This window comes from Nipponia nippon, unplaced genomic scaffold (assembly GCF_047370975.1).
Source record: "Nipponia nippon isolate SJK-2023a ecotype South Korea unplaced genomic scaffold, ASM4737097v1 scaffold_33, whole genome shotgun sequence".
Classification (NCBI taxonomy): domain Eukaryota; kingdom Metazoa; phylum Chordata; class Aves; order Pelecaniformes; family Threskiornithidae; genus Nipponia; species Nipponia nippon.
Genome location: NW_028262351.1, coordinates 2,785,692 through 2,802,625, shown reverse-complemented (window position 1 = coordinate 2,802,625; position 16,934 = coordinate 2,785,692). Strand labels below are relative to the sequence as shown.

Below are 16,934 nucleotides of genomic sequence, written 5' to 3'. Positions count from 1 at the left end.
TCTAACATAATGCATATGGCCAGAAAAGGAGAGACACCTCATCATGTGTCTACCTGGCTGTGTTCAGCACTTGCATGCATGTAACATCAAAATAAATGCATTGATTTGAACTTGCTCAAACAGGACTGCACTGGGTTTATTTCAGTAAGTTTTTCTGTTATTTCATTGCACATGCTTAGAAGATTTTAAAATATCAAATTCTTAAATGTTAATACATTAGTGCTGTTATATCATAAAAAGATCTTTTGATTTTTTTCATCGCTAAAGTTTGTTAGATTATCTTTTATTCTTGATCAAAAATGCGTGTTCACTCTAGCCTCACACCAAATGCATTGTTTGACTTGATTTTGATTTTTCTTTATCAGAACTTAGCTGCTTTGTAGTTCTTCCTGTAACTTGAGATAAGGAACTTCTTTTTTTCTTGAGATCTCAGAAATGCTGGTGGCTTGGGGAGCAGTTTCCCCTGTACCATGACGCAGAATCCTGACTGTCAGGAGTAGTGACGCTCAGGGTCGTGTCCCCCTCCCCCAAACCCTTATACAACTCAGAAAATGTTGGTTTGGGAAGAAAAGAAAATAGGACAGAAATGTTCATAAACATTTTATGGTTTTCCTTTTATTAAAATATTAGTAAGGGCCAGCTACAACTTTTGCTGCAGTAGCCTGTTAAGACCTGCAAGGCCTAATTCAGCAGTGAATCTATTTATGTGTCCTGAGCTACAAGCATCCATTCTGCTTGCACCATTTTTTTCAAGTCAGTCCTTGTGATGTACATTCTGTGAATATTTTTAAACAGGCTTAAAATAATTGTCCTGGCATATTCAATGGAAACAATTTATCTTCACTTGTTTCAAACTAAATAATTCCTGCCAGAGCTTGCATATCCCAAATGAAGTCCCAGAACAAAATGTTCTTTCATTGCAGCTGGTGAAATACATAGTTTCACATCTGTTTGTAGGGAGACTCTGTATGGCGAAACGCTTGCTTTATGTGATCATTTCCAGTCTTGCTTCTTGGGTTTTTTTGTGGTAATGCTTTATATGTGCTGGTAACCACCACTTAGATGTGGTTTGCAGACTGAGGTTTTATCTGCAAAACCTTTCCATGGCATCACAGTGAGAGGGGCATCAGGTCTCATAAATTCATTGGGGAAAAACGAAGACTGAGCAGATTGAGCATTGGTATGGGACAGTACTGGGAGTCAGAACTTCCTGCAAGAACACAGGCAATAAATCAGAATAAATACGAGCAATTTATAGCATGTGACTGATCAAAGTGATTTGCTCCAGCTAATACACTGTACAACTCCATTTTGCATAGCAACTTTTATGTATGGTACATGAAAACACATTGCTGAAGAAATTCTCAAGATAATTAAAAACAATTAGAGGAATCAAAAGTTCATATTTCATATACAAGTACATATTCAAGTACACATAAATGAAATTGAATCTGTAAGGGAAGGACACATAGGAAGTTGGTTTGAGACATGTGAAGCCGCCAGGGAAGCTGCTTTGCTGGCAGGGGGTGCTGAGGAAGAGGTTGGTTAGAGAGGCAGGGAAAGGTAGGAGGATGAGACAAGTTCTCTGGGGTTAGACGGGAAGTTTCTGAAAACAAGGGGAAGTCATTTGGAAGCAGGCCCATGGGCTTGTTTGAAAGGCAGAGGCGATGTGCTGGGCTGTGCCTGTAGGAAGTGGGCTATGATCCACCATGCTGCCGGAGAAAGGGAAGAGCAAGAATCAAGATGATGAGTTTTCTTCCCATTAGAGGAGAGCATTGTGCTTGGGGGAGGTGGCAAGAGTTAGAAGATCAGTTTGCTTTTTCTTCTCCATCCCTCTGCAGCTAGCAGGAGATTTAGTAGAAGCAAATCTGCTATGGCATGAACATTTTGAATGTTGACTTACAAAGGTGGCTGGCTGTCAAGAAGGCCAGTAGTGGGGATTCATCAGATCAGATCACTGAAATCCTTCCTTATATAACCATTGCCCAGTCTTGCTGAACTGAGTTGCCGAGGGTATAACTCAGATGTTAAAGCCTGATGGCATGAATATTGCCTTAAAAATAGAGCTGCAATATTCCTAGTGTCTTGGTCAAAGTGCAGAAAGGAACAGTGTGAACTTGCCTGAGGTTTTGACTGATTGTAATTGCAATTAATGATTAACGGCAAATCTAGTTATCTGCAGACACTGAAAGGTATTTATATGTAAGGCAACAGAGGTCCTGATTTTGAGCACTGAGCTAACTAATGCAGATAAAGATGGACCTGAGCTTAGCCCTTGAAAGAAATGAAAGTAGTTTGAGGACTGTTCTCATTTATACATGGCTGCACAAAATACTGTTGAAGAGCAGCTCTAGGACTAAGATTAGATCAGGTGTAGAAGTAAGCAGAAGTGATATGAATCAGTTAGAAGAACAAACAACTGCCTACTTCATAGCATCTCTTAGTCAATCTGGATTGTCTGTCCAAGGTCCTATACATTGCTAGGAATGCTGCAGCATAAGCATCAGTGAGACAAGTTGCCCATTTTTCCTCCCTAAATCACCTTGCTCCTGGTTGTAGGACTTAGGTTCATTTAGTTCATTTAGTCTTCCATGTTGTGCTAATTTGTGGGACTCTGAGATGCCTCTTTGATGGTCCTTGGTTCTGCGTATGGGATCTGGCCTTAGAAGCCCAGGACTTCTGTGCGAGCCACTCAAGAGCCAATGGGGTGGTAACTGTTCACCACTAATCTGAGTTGTGGCCTACTCTAATCTGAATCCACAAGTTACACTTAAATACACATTATACCCTATTTCCATTTCACTGGTTCCCCAGAATGCCTGAAAGTTTCTAAAACAGTAGGTTCATCGTGCCTCTCTCAGTGATGCAACAGCTTGGGAAGCAGCTGCTCGTTCCCCCAACACTCAGTTCAGCTGCAGCATGTGCTGTGCCTGGCAGACCTTGATCATTTGACAGCCTCTTTCATGTCATACCAGGCTGTTTCACAGACTAAGGGCGAGAGCGTTCACTCTGTCCAGCCTCTGCACTGCTTCAGCCATCAGGGAGAGGTCCTCTTGCATCTTGATTAGTGCAGCTGCAGAAGAAGGAGATGCTCTCAGGGGCTGTCAGGTAGCAGAGCTCTACTCTGGTTTCACTGATTCCCCACTTCCACCCTGCTGGGAAATTCTCAGGCTGACAGCTGTGAGCAGAGGGCAGTACTTTGCTAAGAAACCTAGACACACCCACGCTCTGCTTTAGAGTTTTAGCTTCCTTTTTTTTAATACTTTTCCTTTCTTTCTTTCTTACAGGAAAGGCCTAGCACAAATCCAGAACAAGACTATATACACATGTACATAAATCAGAGCCACTGCCAGGAGAAATTGCAATAGTTTAGTTGTAAACAGTGCATCACCTCCCAGGCGTTAGAGCTGCAATCTATATGACAGTTGATGTCATTGTCAGTTGTGGGTGTTGTCATTTTCTTCAAACAGTTCTTACTGCCTAGGATATTTACTTGTCTCTGTTATGGAACTGTTACATGATCTGATGTTCACTGGTCACAAGTCACCAATACATGTTTCTTAAGTTTACGGGAAAGTTCAATGAGAAGCCATTCCAGTACATAGATTTAAGTAGCAAATATAATAAGTAGCAAAATATATTTTGCCCTACCTTCTTCACACTCTTTGCTGATGATGTGAGACATGGATCTGTTTCTTTCTTAGCTATTGATATAATAAATGAAAGATAGCAAAAATTATGAAGCCAGTTGTTTGTGTGGCCCGTGCAGACTCCAGTGAGACTATGACTGCCTTTCTGTAGAAAGTGAAGAGCAGCTGTAGCTGGAAATGTGCTTTGGATAATGTATGGGGAAATCATCCAACTGGTTATACTGACAGCATGTGCTTAAGAAATACCAAAGGTGGATCTAGCAAGTATCTCAAGAAGCTATTTTATTTTCTTGTTGAAAATTTCCATAGAGGAACAGAAGTTGTTGTTTTTCTATTAGGAGATATTTATATTTACAAAGTACTCCACTGAGCTCAACTTTTTGTCCCCTGCTAGAATGGGTGACACAAGTGACTAATAGCTTCTACACAACATGTGATTAGGGGTGAAGGAGATGCCTGGCTCAAAGTCTCTGCAATCTGCCTTTGAAGATTCCCCAGACAGAGGAAACGGCATGGTCTCTCGTGCTTTCAGGGCAGACACACAGGACGCCTACATCCTTTGAAAATAATGTGTTAGAAATGCACACAGTTACACAGTGGATCTGTAGCCTGGCTGGTTGGAAGTGACTTCTCTGTGCCAATTTTCTCCTTCAGACCTAGCTCTGAGAGGTCTCTCACGGGGGGGGGGGGGGCGGGGGGGGCATGTAATGGGAGCGAACACTGTTGGCACCAGGATTTTGCTCAGCATGTTAAATCTGGTGTGTTGGCCATAGCCACTGATAAAAAGGAAGAACATCTAGTGAGCTCTTTCACTCTGATGTAAATCACAAAAAAGACCTGGATATCACCGCACCTGCTTAGTTGTCAGTCTCCAATAGAGAGTGACATACATCACCATTCACGAAACCTTCAACACTTCTAGTAGCCGGAGTCCTGACAGTGCCTGGTTTGGCTGGGAGAGGCTGAAATCAGACTGGTTGTTCTTTGGGCTTGTCTTAGACTTATAGTCTCCTCAGTGACAGGATAGGGAGCCCAGGGCTGGCAATTCAAGGTAGCAAATGATCTGAATTTTTCATCATTCTGCCAAATTTAACCCCCAGTTCAGCTGTGACAATTAAGCTACACAGCTGTAGTATGGCCCAAAATCTGTTAAAAGTCCTGTTTCTGCCACTGGGCATATATGTACAACTGCTGAAGAGTAAGCAAAGTCTTGGCACCTTGCTCTAGCCTACACCTTGGCTGGATTAATAAACTAAACTACATGCTTCCTTGCCACTGTGTTTACAAACCCCACACACTCTGGGAAAGAGTTGGTGGTGGCAGGTAGGGATGGTTTCAGTGACTGGGTCATTGATATAATATTGGGGAAATCCAGGTTTAAACCTTCTTCCTCTCTGACTGAGAAAGGTGTCCCCGCTCCCCTCCCTGGAGAGAGCCCAAAGCTGTGAGCCATAGGTGCTCTTTGCAAAAATATCAAATGAGCAAGGAGACAGAGACTAAACCATCATTTAGAGTGCTTTCCAGAGAACTAGGGTCAACACTACAGTAAATCAGGTGAGTGCTCTGACCTTTCCACTACTGCATGTAAAGAGCAAGGGTGTCATGGTTTAACCCCAGCCAGCAACTAAGCATCACACAGCCGCTTGCTCACTCCCCTCCAGTGGGATGGGGGAGAGAATTGGAAGGGTGAAAGTCAGAAAACTCGTGGGTTGACATAAAGATAGTTTAATAGGGAAAGCAAAAGCCGTGCACACAAGCAAAGCAAAACAAGGAATTCATTCACTGCTTCCCATCGGCAGGCAGGTGTTCAGCCATCTCCAGGAAAGCAAGGCTCCATCACGCATAACGGTTACTTGGGAAGACAAATGCCATAACTCCGAACGTCGTCCCCCCCCTTCCTTCTTCCCCCAGTTTATATACTGGGCATGATGTCATATGGTATGGAATATCCCTTTGGTCATTTGGGGTCAGCTGTCCCGGCTGTGTCCCCTCCCAACTTCTTGTGCACCCCCAGCCTACTTGCTGGTGGGGTGGGGTGAGAAGCAGAAAAGGCCTTGACTCTGTGTAAGCACTGCTCAGCAGTAACTAAAACATCCCTGTGTTATCAACACTGCTTTCAGCACAAATCCAAAACATAGCCCCATACTAGCTACTATGAAGAAAATTAACTCTATCCCAGCCAAAACCAGCACAAAGGGAAAGGTATGTTCCCCTATAGGGGAACCTTCTGGGCTTTCTGGGGAAAACAGCTGAGCTGGTTTAACTGTTACCTGAGTCACTGAACAAGGAGCACTGGGAGACGGTGTTGAGTGGGCACTGGCCCTGTCCTGCAGCCTGAGGCTGGGAAGCAACCTCCCTTTCGTGATCTAAACCTTGCTCCTTCCTACTGGTTGACTCAGGCAGTTCCAGGCACATTTCACTAGCTACTATGAAAACGTTTTTCAGATATCTAATGCTTCTTCATACTCTCGATGTGTTTGCGTGTCTAACTCACTAGCTTGCATTTTTTATTTTTAATTTTTTTATATAAAGCCACTGACTCCCAGTGGGGTGTTTTCTAAGCATTCAAATCTTCTAGGACAAAGGCATTGCATAAATTTTCTTCTCCAGAGAACTACTCTTAGATGTTAATGATGGGATTTTTTTTCCCATTGTTTTACAACTTTTTTATTTTTTTGTTTTCTGTTTTCAGATAAACAGTCCCACAGAAATCACGTCTTTGCAGTCTCAGGCAAAGCAATTTTTCTAACATTGTACTGTCACACAGCAGTTACCTGACAGACACATTTTCCCATTGCTTTTGCAACAATGCTTACTTTGTTTTCAAGTTTTAATGATTTATATTCATCTATTTCTGCTTCTGTCTTGACAAGTTGTTTTTCCGTTGCTGCTTCAGCTTCTAATGTTATTCTAACATCTGGTAAAAGAGCTCAGCTGGAAGCAGATGTGACTCTACCATGGCAGAGTCTCTCAGATGTGTGCAGCACAACATCACACTCTTTCTTATCTATGCTGGTTTTAAGCTGCCTTGGAATCACTTTATAAGAAGGTATTTTGGCTTGTTTTTAAAAATGCAGGAGACAGCCTTCAGAGAACACTGCCCAAACTTGCTGCAGAACTAACTTTTATTAAATGCTGCTTTTACAAGTGTAGGAATAATAATATAAGGGTGCGGGGTTCAACTTCAAAATCCCTTGCGATTTGCCATCAGTTTTCTCAGGTCAGGGCATTTCAAAACCCAGTTCTGTATTAATCTGAAAGTGATACAAACAGCTGCATGTGTCTAAGCTATGAATAGATTTGGGACAATATTGCTAAGCACAAAGAAAGGCCCCTCATCAAGTACAAATGAGAACGATATTTAATAGGAAGCTGGTATAAAATTTTATCAGCTCTAATATTTCATGCACTCTGCACGGCCGTCTTTTACATATGGTAATGATGGTGTGAGGTGATGACTATGCATTGGGACAAGATGGCACAAAAGGTGTATTAGTATAATGCTGTTATCTCTTCACTGAGTTTTGTGGGATCTCATGGAGTTTCCTAGTTTCTCGGATGTGCTGATACTCCTTATTGTTGTATAATACCCAACTAAAACCACTGATGATCTGACACCATGCCCAAAAGTTATCAGTGGTTCTCCTTTCCTTGTCCTCATTAAAAAGGCAGTCATTTCTTTAAAAGGAATCATTGGAAGATGAGGAACAGCAAGATAAATGAAGTCTAGCTTCCCATGGATTTGTGCTTTATAGGCCCTAGTCCTGCCCTTCCTCAGGTTCACCTTCAGCTCCTTTCCGCTTATCTTACAAAGAAAAGTTTCAGTGCATCCTGTGGCTGGTTCAGAGCTACATGTATCCTGACAAACCACCCAAAATGTGCGTACACACTGGCCAGATGGCTGCTGTCTCTTCAAATAGAAAAAATGCTGAATCAGGCCTGTCTTTCACTCATCAGGAGATACTAAATTGGGCTTCTTTCCTCTTTTTGGCTGCCAATTTTCAACGAACTTATAAGAACTTAGTATCTTGCAGAACTTGTATCTTAGAGACCTTTGCACCTCTTTCAAAGTTGGCTGAAGTTGGCTGTTGCACTGAAGTTGGAGTTGGGAGGCAGACAGGCAGATGGCATAGTTGCACAGGGGTTGTTCCCTTAGAAAACCAGGCTAAAAAGAAAGAACAATTCAGAGTTCAAAGAAGCTTTCAGTGTTGCATATATTGAAAGACTGAAATGTGTAAAACAGCTACATGGAAGCAATCTGGTAAAATGATATTTTGTAGATAGCTGAAGAATGAGGAATTATGTTTTAAAACACGTTCTGCGTTTGTCAAAGATAAACACTATTACCACACTGCTACAGTTTCTCCTCCCTCTCCTCTTCCCTGTGGTACTCTTAGTTATTGGGCTTTTTTTTTTTCTTTTGACACCCTTTTTTCTTTGCTGTGCTTCAGTTGTAATGGGAGACTGGACTTCTGAAAAACCTCCAACCAAGTTCACACACAACTATATCTGAGGGAAAAGACTGTAAGTCAAAGTGGAGTTTGCCTCCTCCTAGAAAGCAGTGACATTGAACAGGAACTACAAATGACTACAGATGACCTGATCTGCAATCCAATGCTTTAGATCAAAGATGATAATCCTTGGCTCTAGTGGCTTAAGGAAGAAGTATTATCTCAGTACTGCATTGATGGGAACAAAAAGGAGCAGATTTTTCAGTGCTGATGTCCATTTTTGGAAAAGTAGTTAAAGTAGGAAAGAAACCTAAACCAGAGTGATTTGGTGAGGGGGAATATTTGAGGAAATCAAACCTCCCCCTCTCATGAGAAGACTAATAAGCCGCAATTATTTTCCTTTACAAATGAATGACCAAGATCTGGCTTGATGATGGCCTATAAGGTTAAAATTCTGGAGTGGAGATTTCCAACTACATGTGACAAAAGAAGGCAGAGTGAACTTTGATGCTGACTGTGAAGAAATTTAGAAATAACAGGAAACATTTCTGAGTGCACACCTTAACTATTGCAAAAACATACTTGGGAACATCATTGTGCTTTTGTTTATTTGGAAGTCTTCAAATTAAGCCTGAAAGTCTTTCTTAAATATGTATTGTAACCCAAGGACATTAATAGGCTTTAACAGACTTCAAGTCTGAATATTTATGAACTCAAGGATTGAGTCAAGCCTTGTCAAACAGAAGTGCCCTGGTGAAAAAATTAGGTTTAAATTTGGCTATTATATAGGTGTTCTGGTAGGCATTTTGGAGTCTAATTGACGATACCTTAGATTTTAAATTTTGGCCCCAGTGCACTCAGTCAGTGTCATCACAGATGTTTTTCTCAAAGTCTAGTGAGGCTTTGGTTTGGGGCAGGAGTTAAAGGGTTGGAAGAAAAGAGCAGAGCGGGAAGGGTTGCCTAACCCTTGCTTAGGCTTTTGTTAACTAATACTTATATTGGAAGAGTCAAGTAACCATGTGGCTGCAGCCAGTTGCCTGTGCCAAAGCCCAGCAAAGACAATCCTCACAGTGCAATGCTTCAAGAGCATCTCCTACTGCCCTATGTGGAGGCGCTTTAGGTGCTTCCCCATTTCTAAACAGAAGAAATTAATATTCCTTTTCAAAAGGAAATGACATTGGCATTTATTCCTGAATGAACTTTTTATATTACCTTAAAGAGTAAGGCAAGGAACTGTCTATGACACTGGAGGAAAATGTTATAGCTGCTATGCCCTGCATTTTCACAGTATGTATGCAGCTCATGCTCTTGGAAAACTGAGAAAAGCACACTTTGCTTATCACTTTGGGTTCAAATTCCTAAAAGGCTTATAATAAGCAGCCATCTGGCTGCTGTTTAGTGTCCTCGATGAAATAAGGATGGCAGTCTGAACGGGGTATCCAGAGAACAGGTATCCATATAATTGGAAATTACCAGAGTAATTGGTAAAGAGGCCAGAATCTCTGGGGGATATGCAGTCTAAGTAATCTTTCCATAATGAATGGACTTAATTTAATTTTTTATGCCATTAAACTGTGGAGGGTTTCTGGTTTTGTTGTTTTTTTTTTTTTTTTTCCCCAGACAAAAGTGTTGTGAGAGTCCCTAATGTCAAGTTTTCAGTATTGCTGTATTTCTAATATTAAGACCCACATGATGGGTGCTGTATGCCTGTCCTGAGATTCCTAAATGCACTTAAATTAAATGAGACAAAATACAAATAAAGACAAGCTGATACCTCTTTAAAAGGCTTACTTATCCTTCAACACTGCTATTTTGAATTGTGATAGTTAAACTGTTAGGGTGAAAACAATGCAAACTATTGCAATAAGGGAAATAACAGGGGAAGGATACTGTTAGGTTGCAGCCTAAGAAGTAAAAAGGGTGAGCCTTTCCCAGGATGCAGACGGTCCCATGGCCTGCAACGGCACCCACCACCTCCTTTCCTACCACAGGGGAAGAACCCACCCGCACCACCAAAACTCTATAAGGTCCCACGCTTGCTCATGCCTTTTTCCACCCCTCTCCTTGCCTTGTTCATCCTGCCCATATTATACACCTATCTCTCCCTTTCTCCTCCTTGGTTCATGCCACAGAGCCCTTGCCTACAATAGTAACTCTAATTGAATTTAAGTGGTTCAGTCTTCCATATATCCAGCTACTGTGACTTCTAGTAATGACATTTTCTTTTTCAAAGTGTGGTGTAGTCTTGATGTAGTCTCACAGACAGTTCATTGTTGAGACTTTTCAATGTTAAGATAGAATTCTTGAATACAGGATTAACGTCACTTCATGGGCATTTAAATTCTATTATAAATGTAATAATGATAGCAACTGGAGGAGGAAGATACCCACACGTGTCTGAATCTGTCCTTCTGGCAACTGTCTGCAATGCTCCCTTCCTTGAAATAAACCTGTTCTCTGTTCACAGGATACAACCATGCTATAGGCCCAACATGTTTCTTTTCAATGTATTTGTGGAAAATGCTGTTTCATTTCATGCAATGACAAAAAAAAGCATTTTGCCTGATTGTCATAGACCCTTGTCAAGACAAAAAAGCAGTGGTATTAATGTGAATAACGCTTATGCAACCTTGCCTGTAATGTGTCTAGTATGGAGAATGACTAACATTCAGGTTTTCTTAGTAACTTAATTATGTCAACATTTACTGTTTGCAATAGTTACTGGTTTCTCTTTCATTGAAACACGCTGAGTTGGGCAATGTGGCCTCTTGCTAGGCAGTCTGGAAAGATGAGGCTACAAACTGCACTAAATTACAGCTAAATCAACTGTTGCAGATTCCCTCCATCCTCCACACCCATGGTGTTTTGTTTTCCCTTTTGTTCCACAAGGCACCTTTCCTTCTTTCCTTTTCAATTTTATTTTTCCATGATCTGATGTAGGGTTAAAGAATGGAAGGGAAACATGGGGAGGGAATGAAAGTGGAAAAGATCATTGGCCAACTGCTTAAATAATAAGGCACTGTCAAAATGCACAAAGAATAAGGTAGTCCTTTTCTATTAATTTTTTGAAGTTATTTATTTCTATAGGACCCTTGTTGATTTATGTGAACGATGCAGTGACTAAAGATGACTGTATATATGCTATTCACTTTTTCTGAAACTTACATCCCTTTGCTGTATTCTGACATAAGACAGGTTGTTAAAAGAGTTGTCCTGGTTTCAGCTGGGATAGAGTTAATTTTCTTCCTAGTAGCTGGTATAGTGCTGTGTTTTGGATTTAGGATGAGAAGAATGTTGATAACACACTGATGTTTTGGTTGTTGCTGAGTAGAGTTTATACTAGTCAAGGACTTTTCAGCTTCCCATGCTCTGCCAGGTGCATAAGAAGCTGGGAGGGAGCATAGCCAGGACAGCTGACCCAGACTGGCCAAAGGGCTATTCCATACCATATGACATCATGCTCAGTATATAAACTGGGGGAAGAAGAAGAAAGGGGGGGATATTCGGAGTGATGGCGTTTGTCTTCCCAAGTAACTGTTATGAATGATGGAGCCCTGCTTTCCTGGAGATGGCTGAACACCTGCCTGCCAATGGGAAGTAGTGAATGAATTCCTTGTTTTGCTTTGCTTGTGTGCACGGCTTTTGCTTTCCCTATTAAACTGCCTTTATCTTAACCTATGAGTTTTCTCACTTTTACTCTTCCGATTCTCTCCCCCATCCCACTGGGGAGGGGGGAGTGAGCGAGTGGCTGTGTGGTGCTTAGTTGCTGGCTGGGGTTAAACCATGCCACATATCATCTGCAGGATACAGTCTCTGAATTACTTAAAATGAGGACGAGGGTGTTTACTGTGACATACCTGTCACCAGTAAAGCTAAGGTGCTAATCCAGGAAGGCTGAAATATTCATACACTGAATGATACTGGGAGAAGTTATTTATCTTCCTTGACATAAAAAAAAAAAACCCAACCAATACTGATTATCCTTCCAAAACTCCACTGTAAACCATATGTTGGATCACTACATTAAAAAGTCAGATCATGATCTGCATATCAAAAGTAAAAGTATTTTCAGTTGTTGCTGGGCAGTCCCACATCTTATATGCATTTTTGTGCATCTGTGCTCTCCTGGGACCGTAATAATCCAATTAATCCATTATCTGCACTTAGCCTTTATCGAGACAAAGTGACATATTGATTTTCAAGAATTACACAAATTGACAAAGCAGAATGTGCCATTTGAATGTAAGTATGCCCAGAAGTCACATTTATTCCCAAGATTCATGAGGCCTTTCTTAGTTTAGACCTGTTTCCTTCTGAGTAAACAGACTCATTTATAGAAAAAATGTGTTGTACATGGCAGAGACATAGCATGTTTTAAAAAAATTCTCACTTAGGTGACATTTTTAAGACATTTGGGTGTATAGTTCCCACTGATAGCATAAAAAATACTGCCCATTTCTTCCATGTTAGCACCAATTTATTAAGATGCCTTGTTCCACACTGAGTGCACATACGATATACATACCTATGAAGAGTGAGATAATTCCAGCAGACCAATGCAACAGCAATTTAAGAACATACATATGCAACAAGCACCATACTGGTGCAAAGGTCCATCCACCCCATTATCCTGTGTCCACCAGTGTCCAATATTGGATGCCTACCCAAAATGTAAATCAAGAGATGATGCATACATAATATTTGCTCATATGCTCCTAATATCCAACAGTCTGTGGATTCTCAGAATCAGAGGAGTGTTTTTGTATTCAATAGCCCATAGTGGCTTTATCTTCCATGGTTTTGTTTAGTCAGTCCTTAATGTATGCAATTTTTTGCATACATAAGATCCTATGGTGAGGGACTCCATAATTTAAAAGTACTTTTAGATATTGGAAAAGAGAACAGTCTAATCCAAAAATCTCTTCATGGTATTTATGAGCTTATCAATGTCTATAATATCTCTTCTGCTTTGCCTCTTTCCAGTCCCAGTCTATATAGCTCTTCTATATTTTCAGTCATCTCAGGCTGTTCAGGATCTTATGTATGGACATGATTTAGTGGTGGACTTGGCAGTGATAGGTTAACAGTTGGACTCGATGATCTTAAGGGTCTTTTCCAACCTTAACGATTCTATGATTCTATGATTCTTTTGGATAGCATTATATTTGTCTAAATGCATGTTGAATTCTATGCCACCCTCAAAGCAGGTAGCCCTGGCCATGACAAGAGAATGGAGACACAGCAATTCACAAACCCATAAATTCAAGTGGGTTGTCTCTTGTGAAGTCCCTGTAAGAGAAAATGTGCTTGCTGATAGAGATGCCTTGCTGGCTGCAAAACAAGCCTTGTTGGCTGACTTTCTCTGCAAAACAATTCCTCCACCTCCAAAATGTAGTGTGTGTAGAGAATGCCATGCTCAACTACTAAGCTCGTATTAAAATTGGCAGAAAACATTTTCCAACTGAGCTTGAATACTAAGCTCAGCTGCAATGCCATCACTGTTCAGCACAGGACCACTGCCAGCAATAAACTGAGACTATGAATGATAACTGAAATATTTATTCACAAACACAATTTCAAGTTACACATGGTCGCTCTCTGCACATGCATTTCCAACTGCATGGAAATGACTTGTTTCCTACTTGGTGTTATTTCTACTTCAGTTGCTTGGCTCTTACTCACACTCCTGGAGCCAGATTGCCAGGGGAACAAAGACCAACTCCAGATCTTGGAGACAGATGTGCTCTTGTCAGTCTGATCAATGAGCAAGGCAGAGGGCAGAACAACTGTCTTGTACTGTTGCTCACAACACTGTGATTTATTGTGCTACCTCCAAAAGGCAAATGAGGTCTTGAGTCAAAGTGAAGGTTCTAATTGAATTATCCAGCTTTCCAGGTGGAGAGGACCTTAAAAGCCCAAATGATGCAAAAAAGACATACTCTGAAAGGAAATCTGGTTCACATTGCACATTAACCTGTGCATCTTCCTAGATTTTGCTCTATTTATGACCCAATGAACCCAGCATCTGCTATTTTTAATGTCTAAGATAAACATTTTTTTCTATTTCGGGTACTGACCAGCTAATATAGGAAGCCCTTCTGCTGGAACAAGGAAGGCCTACAGCTGTCTCTTGGGCCATTGGCAGCTCCCTAGCAGTTCAGGTGGGATTCCCACCCAGGGCTCAGTTGAATGCCTGGCTATAAGGCCGTGCTGCTGTCCTCAGCAATGGGAGGAAACAAACCCAGGGATATGGTGAAGCTGGAGATGCAGTGAGGCTGGGATTGCGGTGCGGCCAGCACTGCCTGGTCCAGCTGCATACCCTGTGCAGCGCAGCCTGGCTCTGTCCCAGGCTGCAACCCAGGCATCTGAGCAGCTGTCGACCCTGCCTGTGGTTTCTGCTTGCAAATCTGTGGTGGGTTGACCCTGGCTGGACGCCAGGTGCCCACCAAAGCTGCTCTATCGCTCCCCCTCCTCAGCTGGACAGGGGAGAGGAAATATAACAAAAGGCTTGTGGGTCGAGATAAGGACAGTTTAATGAAAGCAGAAGCAAAGGCTGCATGCCGAAAAGCAAAAGGAAAACAAAAAGATTTTATTCTCTACTTCCCATCAGCGGCAATGTCCAGTCACCCCCCAGGAAGCAGGGCCCCAGCATGCACAAGGTTGCTCTGGAGGACAAACGCCGTAAACAACGAATGCCCCCCGCTCCTCCTTTCTCATAGCTTTTATTACTGAGCGGACATCATATGGTATGGAATATCCCTTTGGTCAGTCTGGGTCAGCTGTCCTGGCTATGTCTCCTCCCAAGAGACAGCCTTGATGCTGCGTGAACACTGCTCGGCAGCAGCCAAAACACTGGTGTGTTATCAACACCCTTCCAGCTATCAATACAAAGCACAGCACTATGAGGGCTGCTATAGGTAAAATTAACTCCATCCCAGCCAGACCCAATACAGAATCCTTCTAGGATATCCCACTCCCCCGGTATGGTCACTTGTCCTCTTGTACATCTGATTCTGTGGCTCTTATCCATATGGGAAATTTTGGGATGCAGCTTGTAGGGTCAGGATGGTTGGCCAAATGCTTTGCAAATGTTGTGGCCCTGTCCTACAAAGAAATCAACACTGGCAGACCCTTATGGCTGTGTCTTGCCAACAAAGGTAGAGGCTGTCTGTGTGCCATCAGGTTCAGGAAAATCTAGTAGATCCTGTAGGAGGTAAAAGTAGACAATGAGTATTTCTATCTTACTGTGAGGAACCTGAGGCAGGGAACTGACAGGGCACATCATTTCATTTCATTAGGTCACCATTCCTGACAATTTCCTCCAGATGTTTACCATCCAGAATGCAAAAAAAAAAAAAAAGGTTCCTCATTTATCATGCACATTTATTTAGCTCCAGCTTCCTGCCACAGAAATGTTTGCTGTTTGAATTTGCTTAGGTAATAACATTATCCAAACTTTCTGCATAGTTGTTTTAGTTAATATTTTGGTTAATATTACTTGCCATGTGTGCATCATTCACTTCCAATGACACAAATAACAAGCATGAAAATAGTAACCCCTATAAATAAAAAGTAATGTAAATAAAATTTCAAACTGTGATGGAAAGAAAGCCCACACAAACTCAAAAAATGTATCAGACAGCAGTCAGAAAGGGGAAGAAGGATTCTCCTGGGTTTATAACTGGCCACTATAAAGTAGACGAGCAGAAGGTCTGAAGTAGAAAAGAGAAATCCTGGCCTACAAAAGTCAACATGCCTTTTAGCTGGTGACTCAAAAAGTCTTTAGAATCTGGTAGTTCATTTAATCCTCCAAATTTTTCCAGAAAAACAGGAAAAGGTACAAAGTCCTTTTTCCCATTTTTTTAAATCTTTCAGTGCTGTAGTTTTGAATGACTCTTGTTTGTAAGAATATTAAAAAACTCTGACTTTGCATGCAGGTGCCAGCTGAAAGTGGACACATTGCAATACTCTACACAGGCTGTTTTGTTGTCCTTTGAAAAATACATTTCTCTTGGTTATGCTGAACTCTTTGTGAGCTGCTTAAATATTGGCTAAATATCACATCAACATTTAAAAAGTTTCAGACTTGTTCATATCACTCTCAAGATCTCTGAAGCAAGGTTTCTGTAAAGAGGAGACTTGGCATATATATCAAACACATTCTCTAAAGATTCATCCAATTGTACAGATGTGTCTTCAGGTCAAAGCTTTGGGGAAAGGGAATGAATGACTTCTAAAAAGCACTGGATAATACCTGAGAAGGGGTTATTTCATAGTGCTGTGTCTGAAAACATGTCAATTCTTTTTCAATCTACCTGGATGGCATGAAGACATGCCATATAGATTAAAATACTACAGAAGGTTCAACTTAAATAAAGATCAGAAAATTAAATGCTTGAACTCTGCTTTTAAACCATTCATTAAAACAATACACACCAACCATGCCTACTCCATTAGATGTAGTGCATATGACAGGCCACCTCTGGAGTTTGAAGTTTTACACATACTGAAAGAAGAAATAAAGAATGATCCATGGCAGGGAGGTGTTTTGAATATTTTTAACAACATAGCTAGGCCATAATCTGGTGCAATCATTTAATGGGCTGTTCTTTTTGTACTTGTTCAGTATTGAGCTAAGTCTAAAGGTGATGGCTCTTATAGTGGTTATAGCAGTATAAATTCATTCCCTTTGGGGATTTGGGTTCAAGCCACAAAACGCAGGAAAGCAAAAAGGCATCCACTTTCACTCATTGGCACTTTTCTGTACTCAGAACTTTCCTGAGATAGAGTTAAACCATCAGGAAATCAAGTTTTCCAGTTGTAATCCTGATTA

At 41.3% G+C, this 16,934-nt stretch overlaps 1 protein-coding gene across 1 annotated transcript in view; it reads right to left on the bottom strand.

Moving 5' to 3' along the window:
• Positions 1-1,124: 1,124 nt before the first annotated feature.
• Positions 1,125-16,934, bottom strand: part of LOC104011930 (sorting nexin-18-like) — a 102,058-nt gene continuing 86,248 nt past the window's right edge. The window contains exon 2 of the mRNA XM_087770742.1: positions 1,125-1,210. Within this exon, the coding sequence (XP_087626868.1) occupies positions 1,134-1,210 (77 nt within the window). The 3' untranslated portion in view covers positions 1,125-1,133. The remainder of the gene's footprint in view (positions 1,211-16,934) is intronic.